The sequence below is a fragment of the Plectrocnemia conspersa genome, unplaced genomic scaffold (assembly GCF_051122295.1).
Source record: "Plectrocnemia conspersa isolate PC_06_02 unplaced genomic scaffold, ASM5112229v1 ptg000013l, whole genome shotgun sequence".
In the NCBI taxonomy this organism is placed as follows: Eukaryota; Metazoa; Arthropoda; class Insecta; order Trichoptera; family Polycentropodidae; genus Plectrocnemia; species Plectrocnemia conspersa.
The window spans coordinates 244,742-262,132 of record NW_028277177.1 but is presented as its reverse complement, the minus strand read 5'-3'; the positions used below and the strand labels follow the sequence as shown (position 1 = coordinate 262,132).

General features: G+C 31.3%; 2 protein-coding genes across 4 annotated transcripts in view; one reads left to right on the top strand and one right to left on the bottom strand.

Moving 5' to 3' along the window:
• The window catches only part of LOC148226826 (uncharacterized), a 57,685-nt gene extending 46,212 nt beyond the window's left edge, over positions 1–11,473 (top strand). Inside the window, exons 4-6 of the mRNA XM_088201475.1 lie at positions 8,333–8,503; positions 10,980–11,203; positions 11,264–11,473. Of these exons, the coding sequence (XP_088057601.1) occupies positions 8,333–8,503; positions 10,980–11,203; positions 11,264–11,405 (537 nt within the window). The 3' untranslated portion in view covers positions 11,406–11,473. The remainder of the gene's footprint in view (positions 1–8,332; positions 8,504–10,979; positions 11,204–11,263) is intronic.
• Positions 11,474–11,890: 417 nt separating this feature from the next.
• On the bottom strand, positions 11,891–16,204 carry Cluap1 (clusterin associated protein 1). 3 transcript variants are annotated; one of them, XM_088201476.1, is made up of 11 exons: positions 15,941–16,204; positions 14,396–14,622; positions 14,138–14,334; positions 13,899–14,078; positions 13,737–13,832; positions 13,451–13,668; positions 12,998–13,130; positions 12,855–12,939; positions 12,558–12,644; positions 12,337–12,486; positions 11,891–12,266 (listed from the first exon to the last, which is right to left on the bottom strand). In XM_088201476.1, the coding sequence occupies exons 2-11, from the start codon at positions 14,415–14,417 to the stop codon at positions 12,043–12,045; spliced, it is 1,392 nt and encodes a 463-aa protein (XP_088057602.1). In that variant the 5' UTR covers positions 14,418–14,622; positions 15,941–16,204; the 3' UTR covers positions 11,891–12,042. The 3 variants fall into 3 exon arrangements, with proteins under 3 accessions (XP_088057602.1, XP_088057605.1, XP_088057604.1); XM_088201479.1 differs by having other exon boundaries at positions 14,396–14,475; positions 15,941–16,172; XM_088201478.1 differs by having other exon boundaries at positions 14,396–14,549; positions 15,941–16,169.
• Between the last annotated feature and the right edge of the window lie 1,187 nt (positions 16,205–17,391).

Below are 17,391 nucleotides of genomic sequence, written 5' to 3'. Positions count from 1 at the left end.
TAAATATTTTTTTTAAATTATTATTTGAGTATACAATATAAATTAATGACATTAAAACAATATATTTTTCTACCGACTTTACTGCAACGGCACGATTTTATTGCCTGCCAAATTGTACTGCCAAAAATCAAAACAAATCGTCATCTCTGACGATTTGTTTTGATACCAAACAATTTAATCGCCATTAGCCCACTTGCATGTTGATCCGAGGTGTGCGCGAAGAATGCTAAAACAATGAACGTTGCATATTACGTATCATTAATGCGTCGTTTCGATGTCATAATATAAGACATTGTTGAATATATCAAATTTGCGACAGTAAGAGTGTCACGATCGCAGACGTTGCGACGCTTTGCGCCATAAATATACAAACAATTTGAGAATTAAGCTGTGTATATTTTTAAGATAATATTTTTTTTGAATATATCATGAAATCTTATAATTTAAAATTTCATTTTCATAAAAAGCGATACGATTTATGAAGTATAATATTGAACATGTAAAGTTTCATTTTAAAGCGTGCGCGTCCGGAAGCGGAAGCAGCTCAGAACAATTATATAATATATAAGATCGCCTCAATCTGAAATCGAAGACGATCGAATTAAACGCGTGTTTCAACATTTGCACAAATATGCTTGTGCATCCAAGCGATTTCATAATTTTGTTTTGATTGACAAAAGTGCGCTAAACCCAGACTGCAAAAATACGTTGTCGCAAATGGACGTCGACACCAAAGTTGTAACTTTTCTTTGAAATTTTATTATAAAATGAAATATTGGTAGTTTTATTTTTTTTAAATATCTACCGAAGGTCAATTTTTGTCCCAATACCGGTATTACCAGTATCGTTACTACTGGTATTTCAGTTCATATTGCCACCGCTGCATATATACCCCAATGTTTTTTACATTTGTATCCTGTCTGGGAAATTGGAATTAGAGGTTATCGTTAACATATTTCCGGGCGATCATTAAAGATTAGATTTTTTTTAACTCACGGGGGAATTTAAGCGATGATTAAATATGACAATAAAAATTATAGTATCGCATGATTCAATATAAACGTCAATTTTAATCTTAATTAATGATAGTGATTCAATTGTATTTACTCCGCCATACGAATACAATTCAATTGCGATCTGGCCTTAAAGAAAATAATTGTGATCATTAAACGCGAAACAATATGTTTGATTACTTTTTTTTCGGTCGAGTTATTAATAAACTTATTTTTGTGTACCTGCGATAGAATTTAATAGCTAATGTCTAAAGAGAAAAAAAACATAGTCATCTTTGTCTTCCAAATCCATTAAGAAAACGCGAAAGGCTTAATTGCACATTTTCCTTTGTCGGAAGACGAAAAAAACGAAACACTTTCTACATAAAAACGAAAAAAACAGAGCTTCCGGATAATTGATCGTGCCCGATGTGTGATTGCGTTTCGAATCCGCAATGTGTTACTCGTAGAAACCGCGACTACTTTTAGATCATTTGCGATTATTCGGATCGTCTTCTGCGAATCGGAACCGATCGATTTCCTATCCGCCGTATTTTCTCGCGTGTGAACTCTCGCTTTTAAAAATCGTTGTATATTTTTAAATTGCGATCTGTGACATGCGGTAAAAAAATTCACAAGTCACGTGTAGGGTCCATCTTGCGAAGAAAGTCCCAGATTATCTACACTTCGATCGTTACTCGCTAGCTATCGGTACCTCACTATCGTGAGGTACCGATAGCTAGCGAGTGTGCAAATACCGGACCCTCAACTTTTTGGGTTTTAAATATAATTTTTGCTTCGTTCTGATTTTTTTAAATATTTTTTAAAATTTAATGGTTCAAATTGGACATTACTATTTAGGATTTTCAATGATGGACAAAATAGTTCAATCTATAAAAAAGTACTTAACATTTTCAATTCATTTGAAGATAGGTTTACAACTTGACTAAATATTTCCAGAAGAAAACATTTTATATTATTTATTAGATTTACAACGTTAGATTTTATCGTTATATTGAAACTTAGATATTTAATGATAAATCTAAATATTGTATATCATTTATGAATAGGTTTAAAACTTGGCTAGATAATAATAAATTAAAAACTGTACTATGAAATTTCAATACAGCGAAGCTCACGGAACCAATGAATAACTTTTGGTATACTGAAAATTCGTTATATTGAACGTAAGAAAGATGATATATTTTATTTTTAATTATCACATTACTACAACATCAAAATAACCTCTTATAAGGTTGACAGATAGTTTTTTGCCCATTTTTAAGGATACTGTATGAAACAATAAAATTTGTGAAAAAAATGTTTTATAAAAAAAGTTTGAGGGTCAGCGAAACACCTGTAATGTCGCTTTTGAACACATCTGTCACACACCACGTCAAGAACGAACTGAATTTGGAGAAATATTGTGTAAAGTTGCAACGTCATTCTTAAATTCGAATCAAAATATTTCGTTATACTGAGATCAGTTCTTCGTTATAATCTTCGTTATAATGAAAACATTTTGTATGCAAGTTTTTCGGGGACAAATTAAAGATTCGTTATACTGGGAATTTTGTTATTTCGATATTCGTTACAAAGAGATTTCGTTGTAATATTTTTTAAAATAGGTTTGTAACTTTACTAAATATTATTAAAACAAAAAATATCAAAATGTTTTCAACATAAAAAATAATATTAAAACGTAACATTTTGTATCATTTAAAAGTAGGTTTACAGTTTAATAAATAATAATAATAATAAATAGCATCGGTTACACATCCGCTCAAAAATATAACTGATATGAAAAAATATTTTGTTACACCTTACTAACGCTACAACACAATCGATCATATATAGTTAGTGCAATGTGAGTGATTATAAGTCATTGATTGTGTTTTAGCGTATTTTATGTATTTGAGTGCCAGTTTTAACGCTGCATAACACAATTATATCATAAATTTAAATTTTCGTAATAAAAAAGTTTTTTGGTGACACCATAAGTTACTTTATAATTTAAAAAAAATATTTCTATGTTTTATGTGTAAATATAAAAGTCAGTTTTTAATTACATTTACTAATGAGAAAGAAACAATAAACTAAAGATATCAAGCACCTAATCTGTTACTTTAGACCAAAAGTGCGTTTTAAAAATATTAATAATTTTGAAACCTTTGTCTTTTTTGATTAAAAAATATTTTGATTTACATCTTTTTTAAAGTAAATGTTTTTCTGCGCAGCATTATATATTTTAATAATTAATGAGTGTAAAAAGTTTTCACTATATTTAAAATTAATAATGAACTAATGATATTTAAAATCTATAATAAATGATTGATATTTAAAATCCATAATAAAATTCAAAATATTTTTAATGTTGAAAAAAATATTTTGAATAAATCTTGAAATTTTATTCTGAAACTTTTAATTTAAAAAATATTTAAATTAGCGTTATACATTTTTGTGTAGTTTACTTTCAAAGGCGTCAGTAAGAGGGATTTTTGCAATACTGTGCGCTTAGTAGTTGGTTGGTAATGAATAGTACTTATTTTGAAACTTTGCCCCTTTTTGCTTAAAATATTTTTTAAAGCAAAGTTTTAAAAATTCTCTAAAAACTAAAACTTTAAATTGCCAACGTTCGCCAAAATTTAGGTACATCTTTTTTCTGTATAGAGAAGCTAATACATATCCACATTATTTATATTATATTTTAAATCTATAAACTAAAAAAATATTTTAAAAAACATTTTTTTTTGTATTTGATGATTTTTATACATATTTTAATAAATTTTATACAATTTAAATCGTTAAAATAAATTTCGCTCGTTAAAATCAATTTAGTTCGTTCTCAAGCGCGGGACTTCCCAAATTTGCTTTGACAGTTCTTCTGTCACATCTGGCAAGAAATATGTTATAATCGCGGCATTTTTGTTACAAAGTGACAAATGAAGATGATTCAAGTGATGCAGCATTTGAAATTATAGACAAAACTATAAATTGCGGGTGTGCCAGTAAGTGTTTAGTTATAAATGAATAATATAATACGGTTATTCTAACAAAATTACTATTGACTTTCCAGGATCTAATATTAAAAGACAAACAGCGGTGATTTGGCAATTAAAGGTATACATACCGAAGTTAATTAAACATATTACAATGCTAGTAATAATAAAAAATATATGACATATTGTGACAATTTTGTAGAAGATGAAAAGATGCCAATTTACGTGTTTAATCCTCTACAGTACATCCATCAATTGTGTTCTTTGGTTGTCGTTTAAATTTAATTTATGGATTATATTAGTAGTAATAATGTGTTCAATATTTACTCTTGATAGGAGTCTTATTGTTTTTTAATTATTTTTCAGAAGCAATGATGGAACAATTTGATGACCTATATGGCTACAACGTAGAATTGGTATATATAAACAAAGAGTTAATCTTCTCATGTTGAAGTCACTGTCAGCAAGTATTATCTTTTTATAAAGAACATACTACATAAGTTTGATGTAACTGAATATCTTAAATTTGGCTATTCAGAAAGAGGAATGATGGCACAGAACAAAAATTGTACATATTTTGTCACATCGGAATTAAAAATAACCCACTCTTAGATATTTTGGCTATCGATTATTCCAGGTATGCAATCACATATTTATAATCATTGTGAAATGTCGTTTATTAGATAACATCCAAGAAACTACACATTTATAAGCTGTCCGACAGCGCCGATTTGATCGACATTAACTTTCAATCCTCACATACTAAGGATATATTACACGTTCATGTTTAAAACATAACTGGTTAATTTAAAATTCTTAAAATCTAACGTATATGTGTATTAAATCGGAAAGCAATGATAATGTTTATGTAATATAAAAGAAAAACTCACTTTCCGGCCTCGGAGCCCGGCGACGGGATTTCAAAATTTGAAGATTTCATTACAAAGATTGTTTTATGATTGTTTATCTAATTTAATCAATGTATTCTTCTTATCCTAAACACATTATGTATATATTTAATTTTCATAGTTATAACACACCTAGTTAATTTGCAATCCGATTATTTATAAAAGCAAAAACTCACTTTTAGGCCTCGGAGCCCGTCGCCGGGAATTCAAAATTTGAAAATTTCATTACGAAGATTATTTTATGATTGTTTATCTAGTTTAATCAATGTATTCTTCTAATCCTCAACACATTATGTATATATTTCATTTTTATTCAGTCAAATGACGAATTAATGAAAATTATTGTCGCGTAGCAAAATTTTATTATTAAATAATAATTATTTAAAAGTGTTGTCACGGTACTGTCTATTTGAATTTGAATGCTTATTTTTCATTGGTCGAAGCTATTTGAATATTTGAATGCTTATTTTTGATTGGTCGAAACAACAGAACGCATTGCCGGCGGCTCGAAAATCAATCGGAACAAATTCAATTTTAATTTTTATTATTATTTATTATTATAATTAAATATACTTCCTTTGTTTACGTGTGTTGTTACACACTGTTAATACAAAGCGATACGATTTACAGAGTAGATAATTGAACGGAGAATGTTTAGTTTAAAGTTATGCTCGTCCGGAAGCGGAAGCGGCTTAGAACAATTATATATAAGATATGTGCTTGGTTATATATCAAAGCATTAACGACGTAATAAATTTATCAGTCATTACGCGCAACATGATAATTATTTGAGATAAGACCTTATTATTAATCATAGAGACCTTCTACGATCGAGATCTGTTTTTCTTGTCTTATTTCTCTCTATGCTCGCCGAAGAACCAGATTCCGCGCACTAAAAGCGTAATCAAAGTCGCAAATGATGATGGTGGTGCAAATTTACCGGAAAACGTAATTCTGCTTAGAACGCTCTATAAATCACGCCGACATCTTCTTCGCCGAGCTGAAATGCGTTTTCTTCACAATGGACGATAACCGGTATTTAAAGTTTTGCCCGCGCAATGCATCCGAAGCCTTAACTACTGGGATAATCTCACCTAGGTGCAGAAAGATGCGATTTTGTACAGAAACTGTAGCAAATTGTGCGTCTAGTGATCTAGAACTGCATTGCCCGAGATCACGCAACGTTAACTTTAAATGCGAATACATATCAGGGAGGTAATTTAGAGGGGAGGGGCAGATGGAGGCATTGGCCTCCAATTAAATATGACAAAAAAACATGCAGTCATTTAATGATATAATAATACTATGAATCTTAAGATCGAAATATTAAAAAAAATCCAATACTGACTCGCCAACTTTTGCCCCTCCCCTCAAAAAAATCTGAGAAGGGGTCCCTCATTTTAAAACAAAAATACCCAGGCACTCATTCAAAGAAAATATAAGAAAAACAGTTTTTAATCTATCCCAAAAATTTTTTTTTTAATATTTCATCGAATCATATCAGAATATATTTTCACAGGTAGAAATATATTTTTACAGGTTAAAGCATATAAATTTGGCAGATGCTAGTAAATTTATATGCTTTCAACTTTTGAGGAGCATTTGTCTCCTCCCCTTTTTGAATATTTAATGTCTAGAAAAAAGAAATACTATGAATCCTGCTGACTTTGCCCCATTTACCCCCTCCCCCTTGAAAAAAGTTGAAATGACGTCACTTATTTTAAACAAAAAATATTCGGATTATCCCTCAAAAAAATGTCATTTCAGTAAAATCATATCGGAATACGTTTTCACTGGTAGATATATATTTTTACCAGTAAAAATATAATTTATCTGGGAGGTGCTAGTAAAATTATAGGATTTTAACTATTCCATACGTAGTAATATAAGTATACATTTAGACAATCATCATTATTTATTTTCATGCGATGTATAAATATTACAGAGAATGTGATTTTTTCAGTGAAGTCCAAACACATGTTCAACAGTAGATATATATTTCTACTAGCGAAAATATAATTTAACTAATTGTCTTAGTGAAATTATATGCTGCTCTAAAATGTCTATAAAACTTAATTTGACAGTTGCGAAACGTTCATTTGCTGATAAAACCCAATTCTAACCTACACGAATTCACCAAACCAACTTGAAGTAATGAAAGTTCTAAAACTAATTATAGTTTAAAATACAAATCAAACCAATTCATTTTTCAGGGGAAAATAAGCAAAAGAAGAAGTACAGACATAGTTTGTCTGCACTTGTTTTAAAAATATTATAGCTACCGATATTACTACAGACTTCTAATATGAGATTATTGGTTAAAGTATGTTCAACCCGAATTTTGGTCAATATGAGGACGCTAAAACAATTATCACTTCTCAGAAGTCAAAAATTCACGTCAAAAGCAATAAAATCGTGTCGTTGCAGTGGGAACGCTCGTTACCGAGCGTTCCCACTGCAACGGCGACGGCACGCTTTTATTGCTTTTGACGTGGATTTTTGACTTCTGAGAAGGGGTATAGCCCTGATAAATTTCTAGTATTAAAAAATCTTTTTAATTGTTTCTGCACAATAAATAAACGTTTAGATTTAAAAATGTTGATTTTAAAATTGATAAAAATTCCTCTCAACTTTAAAAACACTTTTTAATGTGGCACGGGACCAAAATTTCATGTTTAATGTGGTCCAACAGACAAAATATTTCCCCACCCCTGCCATAAATGATACGCTTAAAACGGTTTTAATTGTTGTGTTGCAACATTCGTATCATTATACGTGGACTCACTCCGCAGTGCGGGAGCCGACAGTGCAAGGACGACTGGGCGGGAATTACCCGCACCGCTTGGGTTAAACATCTCTTAGCTATAACAATAAATGTAATGAGCATAATCCAAATAAATCATAGGAAGTAGTTTATTTTTTTTACGACATAAAGGCTTAAGTAAATTTACTCATTGTTATTGCCTTTAAATATATGTAGCATTTGGCAGCTATGTTAGTTTTGATTTCTAGCAATAGCTGTGTGTAGCATATACACAAATGTTGTTTAAGGCAAAGTCAGCATTGAGCGCATTCTAAATTGCATATACATTATATGTTTTATACCTCAAAACCTCCAATTATTTTGGGGCTAGGAAATAACGAATTGCCCAAAAATGTTTAATTTAAAAATAAAAAATGGCAAAAAGTTAAACATTAATAAAATTAATTGAATTTTATAAAGCTAGTAAATTAGAATATTAAATAAATAACGATAATGTAGTCAATGCCATAAAAATACATTTTGAAATAATGCCACCTGCCCTGCAGTTCTAGAGACGGTCCTTTTATATCCATCTCTGCCGCTCCGATTTGCGTACTAACACACTTATATTTTATAATTAAATATGTTTCGTGGCTACGATGATTTATAATATCGATTTTTTCATTTCAGATGACCAGAGCCGTCCCAGTCTCCATGGTACAAGTCCCGTCTAATCGCCTAGGATACGCAACCTTGCCGATGATGCCGAGCGCCCGCGGGCATCCGCTGACGCGCCCCATGGCACCTCCGCCCCCGCATCTGCTGTATCCTCCGGTGTACGCTCCGTACTCAGTCGACATGGTAATTACCTAGTTTGGCACATTACAATATGAAAACCGCAATAAAGGCTGCCGTCGACGGTAGAATACCAATAGTACGGTTGCATCTGCCGAGTGAATGCATAACTATCTCGTTGTTTAGGACCGCAATGCGATTGAAATGTAAAACGAAAGCCGATAATGTAACGCGGATTATGTATTCAGCGATCCCATCCGATGACCCACTTTAAGAAGTTGCGCGTTTGTAATCTCGGCGTGGAATTTCTCTTTGCTCTTCTCGCATAAATATATTGAATAGCTTTAAGCTGAAATTTCAATAGCTTCTCTGAATAGGAGAATAAAAGGCAAAACATATATATAGTATACAATATTGATCGTTTGGATTTACTTCGCTGGTGCCCGAGGCGTTACAGATTTCTGGGGGGGGGGGGGGAAGATTATATATTACATATACAAATATTCAGAGACAATTTTTTAAGTAATTCATCAAACTGAGCAATCTATTCTATACATGTCGTAAAATTACACTAGGGCTCTCAATCGAATATTATATCTCTAATAAAATTTAAAAAAAAGATTAGAATGAAACAATTTGTCAAATAGTCCTTTATGCGCTATTATTTTGTTTCGAAATACTAGACAATGAGATGCTTCTTCTTAACTGTAAAGAGATCGAAATATTTTTAATCGAGCGTAGAACAAGACCACGCTATGTCTTTTTGTCATTATTCATGCACTCACACAAATGCAATTTCCTATTCAGACCTGATGACGTCAAGCACGCGCGGCTTTTCAAGCGTTCGCAATAAAACACAATACATTTTTTCTTTACAAATAATAATCTTAAAAATCAAATGATAAAAAACATATCTATACAAATTAAACCCAAATAACTTAAAATTAAACATATGTACATATAACATGCAAAAATAATAAATTAAAAACATTCTAAATGCCTAGCAATCCAGCCATTTTATTACTTTATGCATTTGATACACCGCTCTGTGACAAACAAAACACGATACAAGCGTAATTTTATTACCAGAACAAAAGTTACACCACGTCTTCGTCCAATATTACGAGTATTACTGTGCGAATCATCTGTAGGCGAAGATAGAGGGCGTGAACATCAAACATGTCCCGACTTCGATATATAAAAAGTTTCCTGCAAAATAATATATATTTGTCATATTTTTTTGATCATAACAAATTGTCAATATCGTACTTACATTATACGGATGCTCCGTGTTTTAATTATGCCTGCACTACACTCTCTGGAAGTTGGCCAAGCTTGACAAAGGACGGAGAATATAGTGAGTTACTTCGGTCGAGTTTGGTTCTGCCCGCTCTAAAATCTTTCGGAAGTTGTCCGAGGTCACCGAGAACGGGAGGTAAAGTTGGGTAATTCAGTCGACTTGGCCAGCTTCGAGCGCTTCCGAACATTGTCGGCAAACGGACCGAAGTCGGAGCTGCTCTTTCGAGCGTGAGCGATGAGATACTTCCCCTTTTGCTCTCTCGCGTATTAAGTGACGACAGTGAAAGAGATAATAATATGTTTTTTCGCAAACTGAGATAGAACGAGTAACTCAGTTCAATTTCAGTATGCGCATAAGCATCCTATGGTCAACACGCAAGTCGAGCGCTGCATCGTAGTCACGTGGCCAAGTTATAATACCACATGCTTATCGGGGACTTCAACACTCTTACTGACATCTTTGAATATTTTAGGGCACCAAAAGGGATTAATTATATTTTGGATAGTATATTCTTTTAACAGATATCGTTATTATATTTTTTTTATATAAAATTAAATAATTTAAAAATAATTAGTGGTACTTGATTTTGTTAAAAAATCGTTTCGAATATCCTTAGGTTTATATAAATGTCACACCATAACGAATTCTGATATAGAATCGATGGCGACAAATTCTAGGATAGTTAAAGATGTGGTGTTCGTATTCTGAAGTATCATTTTTATGCCTTATGGCATTTTGCAAAATCCGACAAAGAATATTTACAACCGAAAAGTTTCACTGATATTGTATTGGTGAGTGCCCACACAAACTTTTATAATTATCAGTAGCGTAATTTTAATAATATGACAATTTAAAAATTGCGATTATTTGGCACATTTTTCGATCGCGCGCAAATATGCCAGCTGTACGTGATAGCAGCCGCCGTGCGGACGTCATTCACGGCCGCCATCCGGACGGCATATGAAATTTGTGGCAGTGTGGCCGCTAATCGGAAGTCGGCGAACTCAGCCGACTTCAGTTGAACTTCGGTTCGGACAACTTCCAGAGAGTGTAGTGCAAGCATTACACTCAGATGATATGAACTCTAAATAATGAAAATTTGTTATTACTGCATTTATAATTAATAATAATTTTAAATATAACGTGAAAAGTACTTACTTCGTAATTGTAATAATCTTCGTATGATTTCGATTCGAACATTAAAAAAAAACATATATTAAAATATACTCCTAACCTTTTCAGTTGGGTCGCGTTAAGCGTAAGACCTATGCCAACTCTTCGCCGGGAATCGTCGGTCAAAAGCGAAACAATCAACTGACCCGTTCTTTAGAAAGGATCTACAGACAGAGAAAGCCATCAAACGAAGACAAAACATTACCGAAAGAACAAAAAGTGAAGAAGATGAAGAAGAAGTCAAAACCAGTCACTGAAGCAGACGTAATCAGAACGTACACAGGATTAGATAGGTATGCCTAAAATTTAAAAACCTTAAAATATATTTTTCATAATATTGCTTTTAATTGCAGAACTATCGCGGAACAGTTCATAAATGCTTGTAACGAAAACAGGCATCATACGGACGGTCATGATCAAACGAAGCACAGTCACAAGGATAAATCGGATTCGTCCGGCTTCGACACAGCCAGCAGCGGCAGTAATAAATATTAAAATTGTTTTAATAATAAGACGAATTTATACTCATGTTTATAATGTATTATAGAAACCGTTGTAAGAAATGTTTTATTTTATATATACACATATTAAATAATATATTATAAAATAACTTTAGTTGCAAAGCTGCCATTTCGTTTATTATATTGTTCTTATACCATATACCGTTTTATATATTGATATATAAAAATATATGTTATAAGAAAGTGTCGAGTGCTTTGAAAATTGTGTGATTGTGATTGTAAAACACACAGTGGTTCTTTATATGAAACTATAATAAAACTGCGTGCGTTTCATTCCATTAGAATGTATGATCAATTTTAGTTATATATTTATATGATATAAAATATAATATATACCAATTTGATATTAAGAGGTTATGTTAAATGAATGTAAATTAAAATATCAATTTAATCATAAACCCTGTATATATAAAAGTCTTACATATATATATATATATATATGTATATGAAGTTATCAAGTTTTGTATAAAAAACTATTTATTATAATACAAAATACATACAAATAGTATTACGTTAACATGTGTATTACCATATTATTAAAAAAATGTGAATAAGTGAACAATAAGTGTAAATATGTATATGTAAACTGTATAATTTCTAAATAAACCATTTTAAAAATCATCATCGCTCATTATATCTTGCAATCCTCCGTTAGGTTTGGCAGAAGGTGCCCTTTTATTTAACGAATGGTTAGAACCCATAGGTCCTTGTCCTCGTATTCCTACTCCAGGACGACCGATATTACCACTATTTCTTCCATTAGTTGCTTTATTTCCACCGATGATCAGCTCGCTCTCTTCCGAACTACCAAGAGAACCAATATCATCTGAATCACCTATCAAAATATTATGTAATTTAATATAGTAGATTATTGTACTAAACATATTTTGTATTATTAAGCTAACCCATATCTAAAGCTCTCAAATCGTCATCATCGAGATTATCTCCTAAAATATCGTCATCATCGCCTAACGAATCCGCAATAGACAGATCGTCGTCTTTATCTCCGGTCATACTACCGAATACTTTTGGTTGTTCTCTTCTATCTCCACCGGCTATAAAAAAACATAACATATCAACAGCACAGGATAAGGATAATATATCAAATCAATAATGTATTACATACCTGCCGTTCTCACTCTTAATCTAGTTCTAGGTCTATTCGAAGGCCTCTTTTCGTCTTTTCTCGGTGATTCTTCATATTGAAAGTCATCTATATTGGAAATTATTAAATATAAAAAGTAATAATCAAATGATAAATATTAATAAACTAATCAAGCATATTGTTTTATTTTATTATTATAACCTATTATAATATTTTTATTACAAAATATTATTAAAAAAATAGTAAATAAATTTAGCCAACTTTAAAACCTTTTTACTAGGCGTTTATTATATTAATGGTATTAAGTGATATTCATACCTGTATCACTCATATTCACTAACAGATCTTCGTCTTCATATTTTTGTATTAATTTCTTAGCTGCGTTCCGTCTTTCTTCCGCTAACTATAATTTTAAATATACACAAAATATAACGTAATTAATATATCAATAAGAGTGTTACTTCAGCTTCGGCTTCTTCTAATGTACTCAATTGCTGTTTAAGAGCTTCGATGCATCTAAACTTTAAAACATAATCATCGTACAGCTTCTCCAGTTCGACTTCTAAATTTTTAAACTCTGTTTGATACGCAGGTCTAAAAATTAAAAAAAATCATTGAAAAGTATACATTCACTGTAAAATTTATACATCACATGTAAATAAATAATGTATATACATGTATATATTACTACGTATGGAAAGGTTAAAATCATATAATTTTACTAGCACCTGGCAGATAAATTATATTTTCACTATTAAAAATATATGTCTACCGGTGAAACTAGTTTAGTCTGCAGTTAAAGAGACTAGAAACTGTTTAACTGCAGACTGCAGTAAAATCAGATACATAAAAGATATTTCAGAAAGCTATCGCAGCTCAGAGATTTATTTTGTAATCATATTGCATTTGCTTACTTAATCTTTTGCATAGCTTGTAATCGTTTTTCGCATCTATCCAATTCTGCTTTTTTCTTTTCAATCTTCGAATCCAAAGAAGCTTCGCTTGCAGCCACGTTATCGATCTGCTCTTGAACAGTACCTAATTCCTTTTCTAAAACTCTCGTGGCTTTCTCAATCGCTGAATCAACTATGGATGTATCCAAAGGTCTGCTGATCGATTGTTCTCTTATCTCCTATTATAAAAACACATTAAAAATTATATTTACATTAAAATATATGTATTATTAATGGCATGGCTAACCTTAAAATCAACTTCCTTATTAAGTAAATCGAATAACATTGCACCGTTCGCTGTAATTTCCATAGCTAGTTGTTTGGCCCTCTTCAATTCGTCGACCTAAAAATATTAAGAATTGAAGAATGTTGTAAGTATAATAATAATTAATAGATAACATTTTAATACCTTAGAAGATACGTCAAAATAATAAGTCGGATCTTCCGAATCTTCAGCCTCTTCGTTTTCAGCTTTGGCAATGTTTAAAGCGTCATATAGCACTGTGGTGATTTTGAGTAATTCTCTCACGGCGTAACCGTCAGCTCCGTACATCTTTTTGGTATTCAATTTAATATTCGCCTTCGTTGCCTGAAATGTATGTATAAATATTAAAATATTATTGATTTTAAACGCATTGTATGCATTACCATAAATTGAGCCGCCGATCTGATGATCGCAATCCTCTCTTCCGTAGTATTCACCCCTCCGTCCAATGAAGCTTCGGGATCAAATCTTTCAGTCAGCCATTTCAGCAAATCAGCTACCAGTTGAAAATTAGCGTGTCTGAAGTTTTCCAGTGATACGTTCTGAGGATATCCCAACGCTCTTAAATGCTCGGTGAAGTCTGTAAAGCGACCGGATTGTATATTTGTTTATTGATGTATGATTTATTTAGCGTAACTCACTTCTTAAATCTCTGTAGGACATTTTGGGTATAATTTTAAACAGCAGTTGTAGTTCAATGTCAAAATCATGTGTTGTTTACCTTTGTTTGGGTTAGTTTTTGTCATGGTTACTAGTTGAGAATATTCAATAATGTGAAGTTGGGTATACTTGACCCTAATTGAATAATTTATTGCTTTTTACTTAAATACATTTATCAATGTATAAATAGATATGTAGCAGCTTAAAACTGTTGTATAACATAATAATATAAGAAACAATTAAATCCGTTTATCACATAAGGTTTAAAACTTAGAGAAACTAATTTTATGTTTCGTTCATAGATGTCTATATATGCACGAATATAAAAATCATAATTGAATAAAAGTCATAATTGATTTTTAAAATTATATTTATATACACAAGCAATTCAATATTATTTGTGATTAGAACAATATTATTATAATTTAAATACATATGTATTATGAATAAATTAAATTTACGATTGTACTTAACGTAAAAATTAAATTCTTTGTATTTTTAATTAATTAATTCATTTAATTAAATATTAAATTGCAAATACAAATATAAGACTGAAAAATCGTAAGAAATTTCTTTGGCACAAAATGGAGAATATTTTAAGGCATTTACTAGAAAAACAAATACATATATATTCAAATTTGAAAAGATGTACATGCATAAACATACTATGTATAAAAACTATTCCAAATTATTTCATTTTCTCTAATCAATACACCAAAATAAAAAAGTTTATCCAAAAATTGTTTATGTTACTAATTTCTGTCAACTCGTCCTCTCCTTGGTAATGAAATAATTTAATTTTTTTACTTCTACAAGATGATTTGAATTCCGATATTATGACAAATTCTATCGCAACTTATTTTCTTGTGACAATTGCTTTTGCAAATTTCTATATTTAAAAAAAAAATTATTCGGTGCTTGTAACTGCTTTATAGCTTAAACTACATGCATTTAAAGACTTATTATTAATTACTCTATCGCATCCTTAAATATAAAAATATAAAAATCAAGTCGTCCTTGTATGGCAAAATATAAAAATCATTGTGCTGAAACGTTCATTCAATATACCTCTTTATGAGATATGTAGAATATATGATAGAATATAATTTTTTTAAGCGAGCAATATGAGCTTTTATGGTTTTATTTTTTTATAAAAAAATATCGAATGTGAAAAAAATTAAAAAACATTCAATAAAAAACATATTTTTAATATAATATAAAATGTATTATGATTAAATAAAATGTACCTAAAATTTTTAGTTTATTAAGATGTTTAGTTTTAATTGATTATGCTGTTTAAAAACCAGTTTCAATTGTTATTGATGTGGATATTTCAGTTTCATTTGTTGGTAGAGCAATATTCAGTTATAAAATACAAATTTCCAAATAAGTGTTTATCGACAAATATAAACAGATAAATAATATAAATTAATAGTCGAATAAATATTCAGATAGTCACTAGATGTAACTTTCCTTTAACAAAGGACACAGATCAAAGAATACGTCACATGGTATAAATATTTCACCATTGATGATATAATTTTCTTCAGTACGCTGAGGCCAGTTTCACACGTGCCGGATGGATTTGCTGGGCACCGGGCTGGCGTTGTGTAGTGGGGGTGGTGTTGTATGGGCAGCGTCGGATGGATTCGTCCGGCACGTCTGAAATGGTCAGTACTAGCCCTTACAACACCATCCCCACTACACGGCGCCGGGCGAATCCATCCGGCCTGAGAATATATTGTGGCGGTTCTCAGTGTTGCCACACCACCGCTCAAATTGTGAAGCGGGTGTTTTTTTAAATTAATTTTTATTAGTTTAAATATACATTCTTTTCTTTTTTCACACTCATCATATAACAACGGTCTAACACCCCAGGTCCTCGCCAGCTCTCTAAAAAAGGTCGTTTAATTCAAACTACATACGCCACAATATTTTAATCGAATTTATTTATTTACTTCACTCATCACATTCCTAACATTTCTCCAAATTTCAGTATCTGTGTTTTTCCAAGATGCTTTAAATCATAAATTTGCATATTGGTTTGCAAATTTTAAACAATGTTTTCGTATTCTCAAAACATGCTAATGTTGTATCTTAATTCCAAATAATTATAAGTAGTCCGACATTTTATTCTTCAAAGCCACAAGTAAATTAATTGCATATACATTATGCAAAGTAGCTAGGTTACACAAAATTAAGTAATTAATTTATGCCTTGCTAAAAATATTGTTAACTTTAAAAGGTGGCTCGACATGAAAAGTATTCGAATCTCTGCTAAAAACCATTTGTTGAAATTTGAAACGTCTATTGTTTCCGGAACACAGATGTCGGAACTTGTGCGTCTTAATGAACCATTATTTATTTATGTACTTTTTTAATTATTAGGACGAAGACTTCTTTACACAAAGGCCTCCGAAGGTCCTGCAAAATTGCTGTTGGAATTTAGTGAAGTGCGAGGCCGAGTTCTGCGAACGTGTCGAACCTGCCTTCTGCTGCCTCTGGTTTGGATAAGTTGTTGCACTTCATGAGGTGAGTGGTCACAATTATAATAAAAAGTAGAGTGCCATATGAAGCGATGATGGTCTGAGCTACACTAGAATGGAATTTTCATAGCTATTTGAAAACTCTGATGACTAGCAGCTTTGACAAATCATATACGGGATTTATTTTGTACTCTATTATTTGCCTAGTAATGGCGTTCTTAGGGGTTTTCAGCCATAATGACTCAGTAGCCATAAACGATCATAATGTTCATCAATGACGATGGCGCTTTACTTTATTTCTGTTTCGATTCACGTGACAACGGGCATCGTATGCCTCCATAAAAGTATTGTCCATAAAAGGGTTAACTAGCAACTGTGTTATTATGTTTTTAAAGTCCCCTTTATATGGTGTTGTTCTTTATACAAAAACAAAAACAACATCTACTTATATATACATATTTAATATATGATGAATCTAAAGAAAAAATATG

What these genes read in the sequence shown, in the direction of transcription:
- Cluap1 (XM_088201476.1), bottom strand. Translation starts at nt 14,417, where the DNA reads ATGTCCTACAGAGATTTAAGAA. An exon ending in ATTTTGACGTATCTTCTAAG is followed by an intron (nt 13,833 to 13,898) that starts GTATTAAAATGT and finishes TAATATTTTTAG; the next exon opens with GTCGACGAATTGAAGAGGGC. An exon ending in AGTGAATATGAGTGATACAG is followed by an intron (nt 12,645 to 12,854) that starts GTATGAATATCA and finishes TTTCCAATATAG; the next exon opens with ATGACTTTCAATATGAAGAA.